The following is an 18,083-nucleotide window of genomic DNA, read 5'->3' as shown; positions in this document are numbered from 1 at the left end:
TAGGCGCGCACACTCAATAAATTTCCATACCCCCACTTCAAAATTCCCACTTCGACCACTGCATTGAGCACTATAAAATACAGAGAGAATTCCAGAGAATATATTATATATACATACGCACACACAATACATTTCAGAGACCACCATATATATCATGTCATATTGTTATTATAGGTAAGATATACACAATACTCAGTCTATAAATCTATGTTTTCCTCATGAAGTTCCATACAGAATAACTCAGATCTTTGGCATAGTATAGTGGTAAAAGCCCCAAGCTAATAAAATACCACAGGTGGCATGGCACCATTACTATCAGAACACCCCCCCCCCCCCCCAAGTGGAATATAAACACCAAAATAATGCACTACATATTAGTACCAGTCCCCACTTAGTATAATGTACTTTTATGTAGATACCAATTCCCCCTAATGGTAGCCTACAAAACACCTGCCCTCAAAACCACTGCAGCACAGGACTTCAAGTACTATGAATACCGATTTACTAACATTAAAGCTCTGTGGTCCTATGCTCTTTGCAACTTATATATATTCCAGTAGGCTCCTCCCAACTGCTCTACATGCGGACAGCGTTGGGGTATTATTGGCTGATCGGAGTGACTCAAGATGCGCCCAGTTCCTTGCTACTTTAAAATTGGGATAGATTACTCGGTCAGTGACACAATAGGGTAGAGGGTGGTGACCTCACGCAAAAGGGCTCACCTGTCTGACACTGATGCTGCAACTCCACCCCCCCACACCTCCCAAATCCTGAAACTCTAGCCTGATCAGCCTATTAGCTGATCAAATGCTGTCTAAAGGCATGGAAGAGACATTTGTTGGCTATGGGCAACTTTATATACTGTACCTGCAACTCATACAAGTCATTGCTATATCTTCCATATTCTATCATTCCTCCGAAAACCAGGACCCTTGTCCCATCACATACAAATCCATGAGCAGCACAACCTGGCGGAATGTCTCCTCTCACCGCTGGGAGAAACCACTGATTTGTTACTAGTAAGAAAACAAATAAAAATATTATTTACATGGATGTTAAAATAACAGATGTTTGTGCAGTAAAAAAAAGGCAAGATTTCAAGTGAAAGGTGAGAAAAATAACTAGCTGTTGCCCACTTTTTCGTCCTCGATGAAATTGCTTCTGCCAACATTATATTTTTTATTTAAGGTGTTCTAGTTGTATTGCTTTGAATAGGGGCCCATGTGACCAGTAGCGCTATACAGTGATGGCATCAGTGCCTTCACCCACCAATGTCACTGTGTGCCATGTGCGCAGACTGCTATGTCGCCTATCCTACTCAAGTGAATGCAGGCCCAAAGCACCTAATTCCCCCACCCCTTACCAGCTGCGTGCCACACCCATCTCTTGCATTGATGGTCAATAAATTTGTTTTTTCCATGATAATTGGATAAGTAGTTTTTGCGACAATTTGGAACAGACACAATGTTCTTATAATATTAGTACAGATAAATTATTATAAATATATTCTGTACGTATATAAATACTTACATAGCAGACTGATAAGATGGCTATAAACTGTATATTAAAGTGTAGAAATCTGTCTGCTAGCATAATTTGTTATATATTATGTAACCACAGCCCACAGCCACCCCATTTCTGACAAGGACCAGCAGACATTGCAGGTACGAATTCTGAATGGGGGCAACGGGAATGTAAAAACACTAAATGAGTGATTTCATGTTACTCAATTAATGTATTAGATGCCCTGAAACCATGGCACTCTAGATGACCTTGTATCATAAACTGCTCAATATACAGCATTATGTAATATGTCAGCACTTTATACGTAAAGGATAATAATAAAATGCGTGAAAAAATAGAGACACCAAGCATACTGAAAGCAAGGGCTTCCACAGATGTACATCATGCCTTATCTTAACAAATAACATCACAGCATGGTCAGGATCATGTAAAAAATATACTAATCTTCCCTGATTATTAATTATTATGGCTGTCATGGCTGCCAGAGGAGACAACAGTGGCTTTAAAAGACTGGTGATGGTTGAAGTGTAATTGATAAGAGTTTTAATGACAAAGATTGCGCAAATGACTAGTTTAGCAAGCAATAGTGCCCAATGTCCTAACAGCATGGAACTCAAGGGTAAATCATCATCAGCAAAGGGTGAAATGCTAGTATTGTAATATATGACCGTTGATTCAAAGTTCAATGCCAAATATGTAAGCAATAGAGGAACAGTTTATTTAAAACTACCTGATGAGAGCTCACAAGCAGAATATCATAGTTTGGTTGCAATACAAATAACAGAGAAGGAAATTTTTCCTCTGATCATGTCAAACGCATGTGTATACCAAACTAAAGACCTCTATAGACACTAGTGTGTACCTTTATATAAATATATACTCAGGTGGGGATACTATAAGTCAGGGGTATTTAACATTCGGTCCTCATGATGCTGTGGAACTACACATCCCAGCATGCCCTGCTTTAGCTTGCCTTAATAGTGTAACTATGGCAGGGCATGCTAAGATGTGTAGTTCCACAGAAGCTGGAGGCCACATGTTGTATACCCCTACTATATAAGTATATATAACAGCTTGTAACAAACTTTACCAACGTATGACTGCTCAGTTGCATTATCATGTGCAGCACATTTCACTAGGGTGTGCACTCATGGCAATCTAAGGAGATATACTCTGTGGCAGTGGTTCTCAAACTCTGTCCTCAGGACCCCACGTAGGTCACATTTTCAGGTCACCCAGCGGATGCACAGATGTATTCATTACTCACAACACATTTTAAAAAATCCACAGGTGGAGATACTTATTTCACTTGTAAATCTGTGAGGAGACCTCAAAAACATGCACCGTTTGGGCTCCAGAGGACTAAGGGCCTGATTCAGACCCGGTCGCAAGCGCTGAGCGCTCGCAACCGGGTCGATGCTATAGCTGTTGATGGTCACCCACAGCAATGCGAGTGTCCAAGAGGCAGCTCCAAAAAAAAAAAAGCCAGGCCCTGATTCAGAGCGAGCGCTCTGTCAGAGCGAGCGGCCCTGAATCAGGCCCTAAGTTTGAGAACCTGTGCTCTATGGTGATGGGCATGTCTAGCACTATCTTCATGTCATTAATCTCATCTCTCATTATCATTGTTCCCCTAATCTCCTTCTGTATCATGTCACACCCAATCACAGAATACAGAAGTATTTTGATTTTAACTTTAACAGGTGTGACTTAAAAGGTTACAAACCCTTGAGTTAAGAGGTCCACACATTATTAATCAATCGGGTCACTTCTATATTTTACCGATGTTTTTGTAGAAATAAAGTTATCAATGCATGATGAGATTCACTGATTGCCAATTCCTACAAAAAAAAATATTGTAATCTGTGAATTAGGATTTCTTGTTGGTGTATGGGATGAACAGTGGCGTAACTAGGGCAGGGCTAGCGGGGTACGTGCCCTGGGCGCCGTACGACAGGCGGTGTGGGGGGGGCGCCGCCGGCCATGGCCCGCCATAGTTAGGCAGTGTAACGCCTACCACAGTGTGTGCGGTCAGCGCTACACATTTACAGAGGACCGGCGCTATGCTTCCCAGCTCCGGTCCTGTGCTGCACAGCCGAGCCCCTTCCCTCCCCCTGAGCGCTTACCTAATAGCGCCAGGAGGAGGGTGGGAGGCGGGTTCAGGCTGTGCTAACACACACATCGCCACCAGCGCGGAAGCAATGTGTGTGTTTACCAGCAGCCAATGAGAGTCAGACAGACTCTCATTGGCTGCTGCACACACATCACCGCAGAGCGGCAGCGATGTGTGTGTGTGAATCAGCAGCCAATGAGAGTCAGACATTCTCTCACTGACTGCTGCAGCGCCCACTGCAAGAGGCGGGCTGGAGCTCACTCATGAGCTCCGCCTTCCGGCTCATGCAGTGGGTAATGGGAGAGATGTCATGATGTCTCTCCCATAATGCTGAGTGCGCCAGCCCAGGAGGACTGACATGTGGCGGTGGCGGGAGCGGTGTCAGGAGCCGGAGCGTGGATTCAGGTAAGTGTTTTTTTTTTTTTTTTAACGTGTCTGCACTACTGGGGGCACAACGGGGGAGGGGGTGGCTACTACTGGTGGCACCATTACTGGGGGGGCCTCTACTGGGGGCACTTCATCGTCGGGAGGGGGAACCTCTACTGGGGACTACTACTGGGGGGGGGGGGGGGGGGAGACTACTACTGGGGGCACAATATAAGGGGCTTACTACTAGGAGCACTGCACTGGGGAGACCACTGCTGGGGGCAATTATAGGAAGGACCACTACAGGGGGCAGTGTATAAGGGGCACTGGATAGGGGGGGGATCACTACTGGGGGCACTGCATGGGGGGGGGGGGACTACTGCTTGGGGCACCACTATATAAGGGGCTTACTGCTAAGGGCACTGCACTGGGGGGACCACTACTGGGGGCACTAGATAGAGGGATCACTACAGGGGGCCTGCATAGGGGGGACCACTACTGGGGCACTGCATGGGGGGGGGGAGGGACTACTACTATACTATATAAAGGGCACTGCATACGGGGGGTACCACTACTGGGGGCACTGCATAAGGGGGAACACTACATGGGGCACTGCATTGGGGGGGACCACTACTGGGGGCACTGAATAAGGGGAACTAATGGGGGCTGTATAAGGGGGACCACTACTGGGGGTACTGTATAAGGGGCACCACTATGGGCCTGCATAAGAGGGACCACAACTGGGGACATTGTATACTGGGGGTACTGTATAAGGGGCACTACTGGAGTTAAGGTGCATATGGATAGGAATGTTCTGAGTGACGATAAACGGGGGTGTGTCATGTTGCCATGCCCCATTGTAAGTGACCACGCTCATTTTTCACCGTTCGCGCACAAAGGGGGGGGGGGCTCCATTTTCACATTTTCCCTGGGCTTCAAATATCCTAGTTACGCCACTGGGGATGAATTACATATCGTGGACTCCATTTATCAATGAAGCATAACCCCTTTAGCGGGCGTCAAATTATAACTTGCCTCTGGGCGTCTGAGATGAATTTACACCACTGAGCCCAGCGGAGGACTTCGCTGGAACTCACTGGAGGGGTAAGTATTGGTAAATACCGGTGGATATTTTGTTTGTATCATAGGGATACTAATGGAAAAATGCCACTGCTTGTTTCTATGCAGTCGCTCTCTTCAAGGTCATAGCAGTCTACATTCAAAGTGAAGGAAAGTGATTACTGTGTCCTCGAAGTAAAATAAAAAAACTAACCAAAAGGGTGTCACACCAGCAATGCAATTCCTGCTGTAACTAATTCCGAGGGAAGTACACTATCAGGAGCTGAAACATCCCTCATGGAAGGAGTGAGAAAATAAGGATGTCCCATAATGAGCCAGTTCTCCCAGTAGGGGCTGCTGGATTCCAGGTACACACAGGTGCTGTGACAGCTGTTAGCTCGGTACTGTATCTCCCCAGTGCGACATTATAGCGATTATACTGCACGCAACTCCCCCCATAACTTCAGGTCACACAGCCCAACTTTCCTGTCGCCGGCACAACACGTAACAGCAATGGGGAGTCTATTCCTGGGGATTATGCAGCAGGCATGTACTACGGCACACAGGGACTGTACACCACGGGCGCTGCAGGGATCACACATAATAAGGAGCAGCGCTTAGTATACAAGAGCCCGCACCGGATAGCTCGGCAACATGCCGGGGGCTCTACACGGCCTCAGACGCCTCTCACCGGTGTTATAGACGTGCAGCTCCTCCGCTATCCCCTCGTTACCGCCCCCAAAGATGATCATTAGCTCCCGGATGACCACAGCGCGGTGTCCGTGGCGGGAGCGGGGGACCGGGCCGGTGTGGGAGGTCACCCGCCTCCAGTTTAACTGGACGGAGTCCGCCGCCATCAGTTCCCGGGCCGCCTCCTCCGATCCCCCCATCCCACAATGCAGCGGGGCGGCGGGGTCACCAGTAGGGCGAGCGGCGGCGGCGGGGGAGGCGGGGACGGGCCAGCCGGGGGACGTCCCCAGCATCTGTAGTTGCTCAGCGCACACATCTCCGGAGGGAGAGATGCCGTCATTCTCCCGGGACGACCGCAGTCGGTAGCACTTGCAGCTACGTAATCATACATTCTCCGTTATCGGGGAGATGTCCTCCTGCTGCAGTGCGGGGGAGGGAGAGGGGGGAGGGGGGAGGCACTGCCACTGGTGAGCCGCACAGTGGGTGACTACTACTACTAGTATTATTATTATTATTGTTAAGGCATGATAATAGGTGTTTGGACAATAACAGGTTGTGTGACTTCCACATTAGCCCTCAGCTCAGTGCCATTGGAACAGGGCCACCCAGTAAGCAGGAGGGTGCCTCAGTACCGTGTCCAGCTGCCAGTCTCAGAATTGTTTTATTTCCCTTGGCATGGGCTGGTTGATACCTTCTCAGTCACCTGCCCTGTTCTCCACATCGAAGCAAGAATGGGTTTATGGGGAGCCGTTGACCTTGGAAGGGCTCTCCATCGATAGCGCCATCAGTACTTTCCATTGATGGCAGAAAAGCATAGACAAAAAATGGTGCATCACTTGCATGCTGGGGAGTCTTGACAGTGAAGTGCCCAACAAACCTGGTGTGAGTGTGCCAAGCTACTGCCAGTCTGTGCTTACGGTTGAGGGCAGGGATGCCAACTGGAGAGGAGAGATTGCCTGTCAGAATGATGTGGGGTAAAGGGAAGGGCACCTGTCGGAGTATGTGTGGGGTGGGGGAGAAATCCGTGGGAGTGTAGGGGGGTTCTGTTGGGAATTGCTCACTGCTATCTCTGACTGTTGGAAGTGTGCAGTACTACTCACTCCTGTCAATGCTGTGCTCATAAATCAATTTACACTTTTCAGGTGATGTCACACAGTTACCATGGCAGGAAACCACCTAAATAACAGAGCAATTGGACAGATGAGTGTATACATGTTTTGGTCCATTTCCCCCACTTTTGCCTCTCTTTCAGTGACCTTCTTGGTAGACAAAATAAAGATCCGACCAGAATTCACGTTTTCCAAATCTTGGCTAATTCTGAAGAACCAACTTGTCATAGCCGGTTGACTTCACAGTCATGTGACTTGGATAAAGGGAAAAAAAACATCACCACCATACATCTTCTATCAACCACGGAGAAAATTAGTAAGTAGTAGTCAAAGTGGTCAACCATAATTTCGCTAAGTAAAAACAATGCTTCGCAGGGCATGCATCAACTCTGGACCAGGATCGCCAAAGAAAGCGGCATCCAGTCCGAATTAACTGCTTAGTGACCTAAGCCCCTGCCTATGGAATGATGGGCTTTTGTGGCACTAACGTATCCTCTCTGGATAGCCTTTCCTTTTATTTCATTTAGTATGGGTTCAGGAGGGGAGCTAAGTCTCCTGGTTCTACGACTGGCGCATTAGACCTATTTTAGACAAGAGGTACAGCGGCTATAATTTAAAGTGTAGTACATAGCCCATGAACGGGCATACTTTGCACCTCCCCAGCTCCAGCACACATTACTTTGATGTTTTGAAATACTGCCAACAGTGAGTTAGCATTCAGTTTCTGGAGCTACAATATACAGGTGCACAGATTGTCTGTGTTTCATTATCCTTAGTTACTACCACCTTTCCAGTCATAGTGGGCAATTCAATTCTCAACAACGTGTGGTCATGTCGTGCATATCTTAGAGAATTATGGTACCCCAAAGTTGCACATTTTCCTGTGCCTAACCCTAACAAACCCCCCCAAAAAAGTCATACATTTTTGTATCTACCATTTTTGTGTCAACCTTTTATACCTGTTGACATTCATCCATATCGACCTTTTGTCTCTGTCGACCTATTGCCTAACATCTGTTGTCTATCTAGACATTGTCGACTTTTTTACTGTCTATCTACTGACTGGAACCCGTGACGTACAATGTGTGACATTGGAGGCTACAAGGTGCTGGCATTTCAACTATTTCTTCACTACTTTGTGGCCAGCGCTCCTAATTGAATTGCCCCCTGTCTTCTGAAAGCATATACATTACCACCTAGAATTACTCTGACTGCTTTCTCAGTCATCTATTTTAGCACTTCTGGACCGAAAAGTGAATTTATATGTCAGTACATTTTATACTAATAAAGAATTTTTTTATACAATACAGAGTTGGCCACGTGACTTTATTCTTTGTATTATGGTTTCACGTAGGATTAGCTAAGGAACTTACAAGGGTGGGTACTCCCCACAAACATCATAGGGGGAAATTTATCAAAAAGTGATGGCTGTGAAAAGTCATCGTTCAGACTGTTTCCCCTGCAACTCTTGACCACAAATCTAACAGCTTATAGAAATGCATAGGAAAATCTGCAATGTTCTATCATATCTCTCTGCTCTCTGCAATGTGCGCACACCGCAGAGATTTGAATTGCTCTTATGGAGTGGTCTACAGAAAAGCATTTGGTCAAAGAAATTTCAGATATGTTATTCACCACTGAATATCCATTTAATTAACTTCTAGGTCTACACTATTTGCCCTCTGGGCGAATTCATCTAGCATTTTTTTAAAACCGTAAAGTGGCTGGCAACTGCGGAAGCCAGACTTACTACCTTATGCTAATACGGTAATTAATAGGGCTAATGCTGGGGTTAGTGTGTCTGCAAGCGGAAAGCCATGCTGCCCATTAGTTTTACGCTAACCACCACAAGTGTCGCCATTCGTATTGGCACTTGTACCAGGCCCGTACTAGGTGGAAGAAATACAAGGAAAACAGGTTTCCTTTTTTACATACATACGTACGACTTGCATGGAGCATTAGATACAGGCCTATGACACTCCCACAAGACAGAGTGTTTCCACGTGCTCGCACAGTTGCCTCCCCAAAACGCCTAATTTCAGGGAAAAACCGATCCTGCAAAGTTCTGTCCAACTCAGCATAGGACTGAACTACAGAAATGCATAAATTTGAATTTTCTGTATACTAGACCAGCGTCTCCCTGGAATCATGACAGGTGGCATTGTCATCCTGATAAAAAAACATTTATTTCAGTAGAACTGCAAGTGCATGGGCCTCCCTACGAAGTGTTCTTGTCGAAATCGCCACATTAGTGGCCATTTGGAACTCGTGTGCAATGGTATGCATTTCACTCTCGCGGGGGTTATCCAATCAGTTTTGTCTACATAGTGCACATAAAGGCCGTAATGTGCCTTCATATATATATATATATATATATATATAACATTCTGACTTGTATCAGAATCCTCCATATATCCTCCAGCACAAGATAAAATATAGGGTTGTGGTAATGATGTTGACTTCACTTCTATGTGTACATAGCCCACTGAATCCACCTAATCATACAGTACTGTATGTACCTGAAGTCTCTAGGTGGTCACCTCCAATAAGATTTTGAATTGGCTGTAATATAAGGTTCTTACAAAGGGCAGCAGTGGAGTACTAGTTTCCAGGAGATGGCAGCAATTTCCTAGCAGCAGTACTTTTCTCTACAAGTGTGCGCTTCATCTCATGCTCAGACTTTTTCAAAGCTTTGAAAAAGTCTGTGTATCAGATGAAAACATACCATATGCAAAAACAAGTTCTTGTGTTTTGGGACACCTGTTTTAAAAGAGCTTCAATTGAAAGTGAAGATGTGGGTGTTTCTTGTTTAGAAGCTTACAGAACCTTTTTCTCCACATGATTTATACTGTGAATCTATGGAACTAGTAGATGGGATATTGGCCTGTGCTATTATTAGTTTTGAACCAATGAAAATGTATAATTATTTTTTAACAGATATATAGCGCCAGCATATTCCGTTGCGCTTACAGAACCTTTTTCTCCACATGATTTATACTGTGAATCTATGGAACTAGTAGATGGGATATTGGCCTGTGCTATTATTAGTTTTGAACCAATGAAAATGTATAATTATTTTTTAACAGATATATAGCGCCAGCATATTCCGTTGCGCTTTACAATTGGGAAAAATACAAAAGCAACAAAGTAGAAACTGCAAAAATTAGCTAATAAAACATACTGCAAAAGCAAGAGTTTTTTAAGGCTAAAAAGTGGAATGTGATGCAATGGCCAAGTCAATCCCCTGACCTGAATCCGATTGAGCATGCATTTCACTTGACGAAGACAAAACTGAAGGGAAAATGCCCCAAGAACAAGCAGGAACTGAAGACATTTGCAGTAGAGGCCTGGCAGAGCATCACCAGGGATGAAACCCAGCGTCTGGTGATGTCTATGCGTTCCAGACTTCAGGCTGTAATTGCCTGCAAAGGATTTGCAACAAAGTATTACAAAGTGAAAGTTAGATTTAGGATTGTTTAGTTTGTCCCATTACTTTTGGCCCCTTAAAAAGTGGGAGGCACATATAGAAATCGTTGTAATTCCTACACCGTTCAACTGATTTGGATGTAATTACCCTCAAATTAAATCTGAAAGTCTGCAGTTAAAGCACATCTTGTTTGTTTCATTTCAAAGCCATTGTGGTGGTGAATAGAGGACAAAATATGAAAATTCTGTCAATGTCCCAATATTTATGCACCTGACTGTATGTATCCCAGTTGTCCATGTTTATTGTTATTGGATATTGCATTTGGGATGTAGTTATGAGACCGTCTCAATACCTACATTGAAATCCTGACAAGGGACTTAAGATAGGTGGCAAAATACGGACGCCTATCTTAATTCCGACATGGGAACGCCGAAGGACGATAGACCGAATGAGGTTAGTCCGGGGCGCCCTTAGCGTTAGCGTTAAGTGGAGTAGCGGGGTTAGATTTAGGCACCCCTAGGGAGGAGGGTTAGGCACCACTGGGGGGGTTAGGCTACAAGAAGGGAGGGTAAGTATACTTATCTGATCCCTGTGGGGATACCAACCATCGGGATGCCGCTGTCGGTATTCTGACAGGAGGCATCGTGACATTACATACCCATTCCTTGCATTTAATTTCATGTGTCCTCATGATGTATGTCTATTTCTCTAAGAAACAATTTACATTGATGCTTCACCTTTTTTCCCATTCCTGTATACCCCCTTCCCTATGCTTCTGCAATCATGACTTAGGGCCTGATTCAGTACGGATCGCAAAAGTGATTACGTACGCAATCTCACTGCTAAGATATTATGCAGCCTAACATAAGGACGCCCCCTTTACCTTACACACATCCGTAATACTGCGAAAACATCGGTAGCATTGAGTACAATCGCAGCCTCATGCACACTTGCACAAGATCTCCCCTTACTCAGGAATTGCTAACATAGCACGCAGTGAAAGCCCAAGATGCATATGTCCGACCACCCCCATCACCACCCCTAAAAGGTACTTCCTGTCAATCACTCTGCGATGGGTCTGCCTAGTCACTGCAGGGGAGTGTTTGCGATGCATGCGCAGAATGCAGTAATCGGCCGATTGCGTGCATAATTGCAGTTGCGATCGCTGCTGAATCGGGACCTTAGTCTTATCTGATTCGACTAGTTTATACTTTGTTACATCTCGAGCTAGTTATCTATGACGCAACTTAAAATCGTTCTCTGAATGTCTGAGGAATACATTCCCCAATTAAGTGAATGCGGATTCTCACATATCTGAATAAATTGAAAATAGATATAATCTGTCTGCAGGAGACACACCTGTTGGATCTTTTAATCTCTAAACTTAATATGCATGGATGGAAGGTGATAGCCTCAGCTCTATATTCCTCCAAATTTCATGGAGTAGTACTTTAAGCACAAAAACGTCTTGACATAGGGCCTGATTCAGCAAGGATCGCAATTGCAAAGCTGCACGCAGGCAGCTTTGCAATTGCGATCCTTGCAGATATGGGAATGCACAGGAGGCATTACGCCTCCTGCTGCATTACTTATCCGAGCTATGTTGTAAAATGCAGCATCGGACACTCTGCAGAACATCGGGTGGCTAAGGTGACTCATGGGGTCACGCAAGCTGGCCGCCGCAGATGAGAGGAAGAGGCCAGGAAATCTCCGCCAGCCGACGGAGATCCTGGTTTCTTCCCTCCCTCCCAACGGTGGCGCCACCCACAAATGGCAGCATACTGTCAAGCAATGACAGTCTGCTGCCAATCTGTGTGCGGGATCGCAGACCCGTTCTGCACATGCGCGGAACAGGTCAGGAGCCTGTGCAGATTCCCAATCACCGGGAATCTGCATTCAGCAGTGCACTGCTGAATAAGGCCCATAGTGATGAAATACCTCTTATATTGATCCAGCAGGTCAACTCCTGATTACAAACATACGTATAAATGAAACACTATATATTTTGTACTGTATATACTACTAATACTAATTGAACTAAAATTAGCTTTATTTGCTGATGATATGCTTTTATTTGTATCAGACCCGACTCACTCGGTTCCCATCATCTTAGATATTATTACAAGATGTGGTTCTTTTGCAGGATATCGGGTCAATATAAATAAATCTGAAATATTACCTCTTACAGACCCATATGGCACAATTGCCTCATCAACTTCATTATCTTCATTCTGACTAGCCAAGATTAAAATCAAATATCTCGGGGTATTTATAACACCAATTTTGTTGAATCTCTCTTTTGCTAATTTTACTCCAATATTTAACAAGATCTGCCAATTGAAAATCCAAATATCACCAAGTATATCCAGGAGGCGCTCCTATTTATGTAAACAGCAGTTTCTGTTCAGTTCTGTTTTTATGGATATGATTTCTACAGAGTCTTCTTATCTACTCAGTTCCACAATGTAAACCTCAAAAGAATGTATACAACAATCTCATAGTGTAAACCAGTAAGACCTTAGATGAAAAATCAAAAACTCAGATCAAGCTTAATTACCAAGAATAATGGTCTACCATATGAAGTAGACTAAAATAATGAATACAGAAAGGCCCCTGTTCAAATAATTGAGGAAAATAATGGAGATGATGAAGAGAAAGTAATGATCTTTAATCTGAATGATCATATATTATTAGAGGAAGAGAGATCCCTGTTGGGACGGGGCCTGAAATATGCCCCATCCACGAAGGTTGATCAATTCAACCTCTTTATCGATACTCAGAAATTCATCAGAAAGTTAAACCTAAAAAAATTATTTAAACTTAATCAGATGGATGGAGAAGAGGAAATCACAGAGCGGAGTTTGTTTAGACCTAGGTCTTCCTTCTATCCAACTCATCTAAAAGGAAATTTTCTTAAAACCTTTAGTAATCAAGTGAGAGAGGACCTAGAACAATTAGGTGAACGAAAGATCAAATACAACCTTACTTTTAAGGAGAGAATGGCCCTTAAATCTCTGAGATCTGATAACAATTTGGTAATCAAACCATCAGATAAAGGGAGGGGGGGGGGGAGTAGTGTTGAATTCACAGGATTATGAAATGGAGATATATAATCAGTTGGGAGATGTAGAGACCTATAGGAAAATGCGAGGTGATCTTACTAAGAGACTTACATTACAATTGCAGGAAATTCTGGACAAATATATGAAGAAGGGAGTGATTACAGAATCAGAATCTAAGTTTATATATAATGAGAACCCTATTATCCTGACCATTTACGTCCTACCAAAAATTCACAAAAATCAAGAAAAACCTCCGGGTAGGCCATCATCTCTGGAGTTGACTCCCTTCTCCATTATCACAATTTATAGACTCCTTTCTCCAACCTCTAGTTTTAAACAATGCATCACATCTTAAAGATACCAGGGATGTTCTTAAACTTTTAGAAGAGATTTTATGGGAAAATTATTTTTATTTAGTGACATCGGACGTCAGTTCCCTGTACACAATTATTGAACATCAGCAGGGAATTGATGCCACGCAGCGGATGCTGAACAATAGTACTCTCAAAAATGGTTTACAGGTCTTTATCATAGAAGGGATACGTTTTATTTTACATAACAATTTTTTTATTTTTAAAGATTAATTTTTAATTCAAAAATGGGAGACCACCATGGACACTAGGGGCCTGATTCAGAATTGGGAATAGAGAGAGATATCTTTCTCAACTGTGAACCTGAACAAACCATATTGCAATGCAAGGGGTGTAATTACATAAAAAAATTTACATGTGGGGTAAATACTGGCTGCTTTTGCATGTAGCCCACAAATACTGCACAGCTTTATCATTACTCTACAATTTAGATGTCAGTTTGGAAACACTTCTCCCAAAGCTAAATCTCTCTGCACATTATAAATCTGCCCCACCTGCAGTGCAGCATGGTTTCACCAAGATGATCAGTTGAGAGAGATATCTCACTCTATTCCCAAGTCTGAATCAGGCCCTAGGTTCGCTCCAGGATACGCAAATATTTGATAGTTTATTTATTTTGAGGGGTGATCCTGTAGTTTTAGATGAATTTTGCACATTTCTTAATTCATATGATCAGAATATTAATCTTAGTTTTAATATAAGTAAGAACAGCGTGGTCTTCCTTGATTTAACTATTTATATTGAAGGGGATCATATTAAAACTAGTAATTTTATCAAACCGACCGGTTCAAGATCGTATATTAATAGAAACAGCTGCCACCATAAGAATTGGCTGGAATCTATTCCCTGTCCAATTTAAAAGGGTTAAACGTAATTGTTCTGATAATATTGTATTTTTACAACAAGCTGATGAAATGAAGAATTGTTTTACCTCATGTGGATATGACAAAAAAGAGGTGAACAATTCTTTGGAGGAGGTTTTGAAATTTGACAGATCGGATTTCATTAAAAACTCTAACGTAAACATGTTCTAAAAATGGAGATAATTTTAAATGGGCTTTTATTACTAATCTTGCATCCCAACACCATCTGGTGAAAAAAGTTCTAAAGAAACACTGGAATTTGTTAAAAAGAGATCCTGTTATTGGTAGTGAATTACCTAATGCTCCAGTATGTATTTTTAGAAAAGCCCCAATTTAAAATCAAAGCTGGTCAGTAATTTTTGTGCATCGCCCCCTAAGAAGACGATGAATTTAACTATAGGTTTCCACAGATGTGGAATGTACATGGGTTGTAAGAACATCCCCAACAATTTTGGTAAGAAAAAAGAAGAGATGACAATTAATGGGAAGATGTGTACCATTAAAAAATGTATTACCTGTCACTCTCAGAATATTATATATGGGATAGAGTGCTCATGTAAGAAATACTATATTGGCAGAACCAGCCGACCCCTAAAAGTACGAATAAGCGAGCACTTACGGAATATTCGTCGAGGACTTGAAACACATGCACTGTCACAACATTTTAAAAAAGTACATGATTGTGATATTGCACAGATAAAGAATTTCTATGGTCTAAAAATGATAAATAAGGAAATGAGATCTAATAATAGTGCACAACTACTAGCCAAGCACAAAGTGCACTTTATTTTTTATTTTAAAACTTTATTGCCCACCGGTCTTAACAAAGACTTCGAATTGAACTGGTTTTTATGATGTTTTTAGGCTTTTTTTATATGTAATGTTTTATTCATATTGTTCTTATGCTTTGTTCCATTTGTCTATAGATGGTTATTTATTCCAATTGATTTATTTATCTCCACGATGGCCGCGTGATATGACCCCTTTAAATAGGGAGCTGATGATGTTGGAACGCTTATCCGGGCAAACCGGAAGCACGTGACCGGTATATGGAATGCACGAGGTGCCGGCACCAGATGTACGTCATTGACGTGTGCCGGAATGAGGAAGTATACGGAACATGGATTCATGCTTCAGGTGGAATATCCCTTACAAATGGAGGATTGAATAAAGATCTGGTTGGATTCTTTATGGACCGGGTTTCCATCATACTTGTAGTTATTAGTTGGTCTATGTCTGGAATTAGGTTGTACCGAGGATTTAACTAATAGCCATATAGATATGGGACCCTATGCTCCTTGTCACTTTATGCCTTGAGTAAGATACACACCGTATGTATCGAAATGCGTTGGTGCAGTGGTGATGTGGACTTTATGGGATGGTTGATGGACTCTGGGGACGCCTGGATTTTCAACTATATCTTTTAAGCGATATTTGTCTACCTTACTCTACACTGGTAGACCATTCTGCTTGGTAAGAGTCCATTTGTTACTCTTCTTGTTCATTAATTTGTATGTTAATAAACATTGTTACACTATTGGAGGTCTCTTTTCATCCCTTATATATGGAATGAATATGGAGTCATAAAGACCTGGGGTGTCATGGAGGATTGCAGTATACCTTAAAGGGGACCACACGAAAATACCTGATTGTCTACTTCATATGGTAGACCATTATTCTTGGTAATTAAGCTTGATCTGAGTTTTTGATTTTTCATCTAAGGTCTTACTGGTTTACACTATAAGATTGTTGTATACATTCTTTTGAGGTTTACATTGTGGAACGGAGTTAATAAGAAGACTCAGTGGAAATCATATCAATAAAAAAAGAACTGAACAGAAACTACTGTTTACATAAATAGGAGCGCCTCCTGGATGACACTTTTTTGCACTAAGGAATCTAAGGGGCTGCCATTAGTGTGCACGTATTATTTTCACAATTGTCTATTTTATAAGATCTGCCAATTGCTTGTTTCCTGGAAAAAAAATCCACTTGCTTTATTGGACTTGCTTTATTATACCTTTATTGGGTATTAAAAAGTGTGGTCTTTCCCAAACTTTTCTATGCTATGCAGCCCTGTCCAGAAATGATATTGCTTTGTGTTCAAGAGCAATTTCTAAATTCTTTGGTTAGATAATAAAAACAAAGTAGCTTTGACTAAAATGCAGAGGTCTCATCCTTATGGTGTTTTGGAGTCTCAAATTTATCAGCAGCAATCTTTTTTAGATATATCTTGGACTGGTTTCTGGACAGAGATATCTACACTTGCACTGCATTGGCTAAAGCCCTACTGAACCCTTTCTCCCCAAGTGCTTTACTTCATGCTCCTCGTTCTTCTGTTCCCTCCTCCATTCTCACTAACCCTTTATTTGCGGACACATACTGAGAATGGTTATTTATAAACCATAAACTAAGGCGACATACTTGTAGCTCCACATACACCACCTTTTGGGGGCACCCACTCTTTGAACTGGACTGAAATAATGCATTGTTTCTGACGTGGAGAGATAGGGGCATCACGAGAATTAAAGATGTGTTTAATCCTGGTGGACAATTGAGATTATTTGCTGAGTTACATACTAATTTTGGCATACCACATATCAATTTTTTATCCATTTGCAGATGCGTCACTTTATTTCTTGCATGCGTCATCAATGTATGTAGCACACTCATCTGATCCCATAGTAACGTTACTTACTTTCCTCCATCAAATCTCTTATTGAACCAAATACCTTTATAAAGAATTAATTTTATTAGATCCAGAAAAATTATGGAGCCTAACTACCCAAAACTGGGAGGCAGATATATCTAGCTGTTCCTCCTACTCTGACATTCTTTGTCATTTTGACTCCACAATGAAATTATTACAGTCTGCAATGTTACAGGAGGTACCCATCCAAACAATCAATAGAACCTATATTTCCCAGTTGCAACAAAATCATATGGTTCCCGATGAAACTAGCAACTCCCCAAATGCCGTTTCTACTCTGTTTTTTTTTCCATAATTTTTGGGAGTGCACAAAAATACACAAGTTTTGGAATAAATTTACCAAATTTATTAACTCTTTATTTCGCTATCAGTTCAACGTGAGCCCCTAGCACTTCTGTGTGCTAATTTTAAGAAATGGGAGTTGAGTCCAGGAAAAAATGTATTCCACTACTTACAGTAATTGTTACTGTTGTAAAAACAGCTCCGCTCCTAAGCTTACTGATGTTAAAACCTGGTTATTACAGCTACTCTATTTAAGTTCGATATAGAAAAAGGAGTTAAAAAATATCATGCCAAATGGGAAGCATATACATCTCGGCTCGAACCTCACACGCAAAAACACATATATAAATTATTCAAGAATACTGAATGGTATGGCAATTAATACATTCTTCATAATCCACTGTTATTACCATCTGGACCTGACTTTATTGTACTCTCCTGTGCTATGAGATATACAATGCCATCTGTTTTTAATTGTCTTCATAACCACTTTCTATGTACCTCACGACA

The 18,083-nt window shown here is 42.3% G+C and overlaps 1 protein-coding gene and 1 long non-coding RNA gene across 2 annotated transcripts in view; one reads left to right on the top strand and one right to left on the bottom strand.

The window, feature by feature from the left end:
• HCFC2 (host cell factor C2) overlaps positions 1-5,949 on the bottom strand; it is a 78,678-nt gene extending 72,729 nt beyond the window's left edge. The window contains exons 1-2 of the mRNA XM_088454344.1: positions 5,751-5,949; positions 868-1,016 (exon numbers count right to left, since the gene is read on the bottom strand). Coding sequence (XP_088310470.1) covers positions 868-1,016; positions 5,751-5,949 — 348 coding nt within the window. The remainder of the gene's footprint in view (positions 1-867; positions 1,017-5,750) is intronic.
• On the top strand, positions 5,354-16,007 carry LOC148538294 (uncharacterized). Its single transcript, XR_015871980.1, has 3 exons — positions 5,354-5,427; positions 7,002-7,174; positions 15,508-16,007. It is a non-coding gene; the product is annotated as an uncharacterized LOC148538294 (long non-coding RNA).
• The last annotated feature ends 2,076 nt before the right edge of the window (positions 16,008-18,083 follow it).

This window comes from Taudactylus pleione, unplaced genomic scaffold (assembly GCF_031769625.1).
Source record: "Taudactylus pleione unplaced genomic scaffold, aTauple2 ptg000040l, whole genome shotgun sequence".
NCBI lineage: Eukaryota > Metazoa > Chordata > Amphibia > Anura > Myobatrachidae > Taudactylus > Taudactylus pleione.
This window is presented reverse-complemented; position numbering and strand designations above follow the sequence as displayed.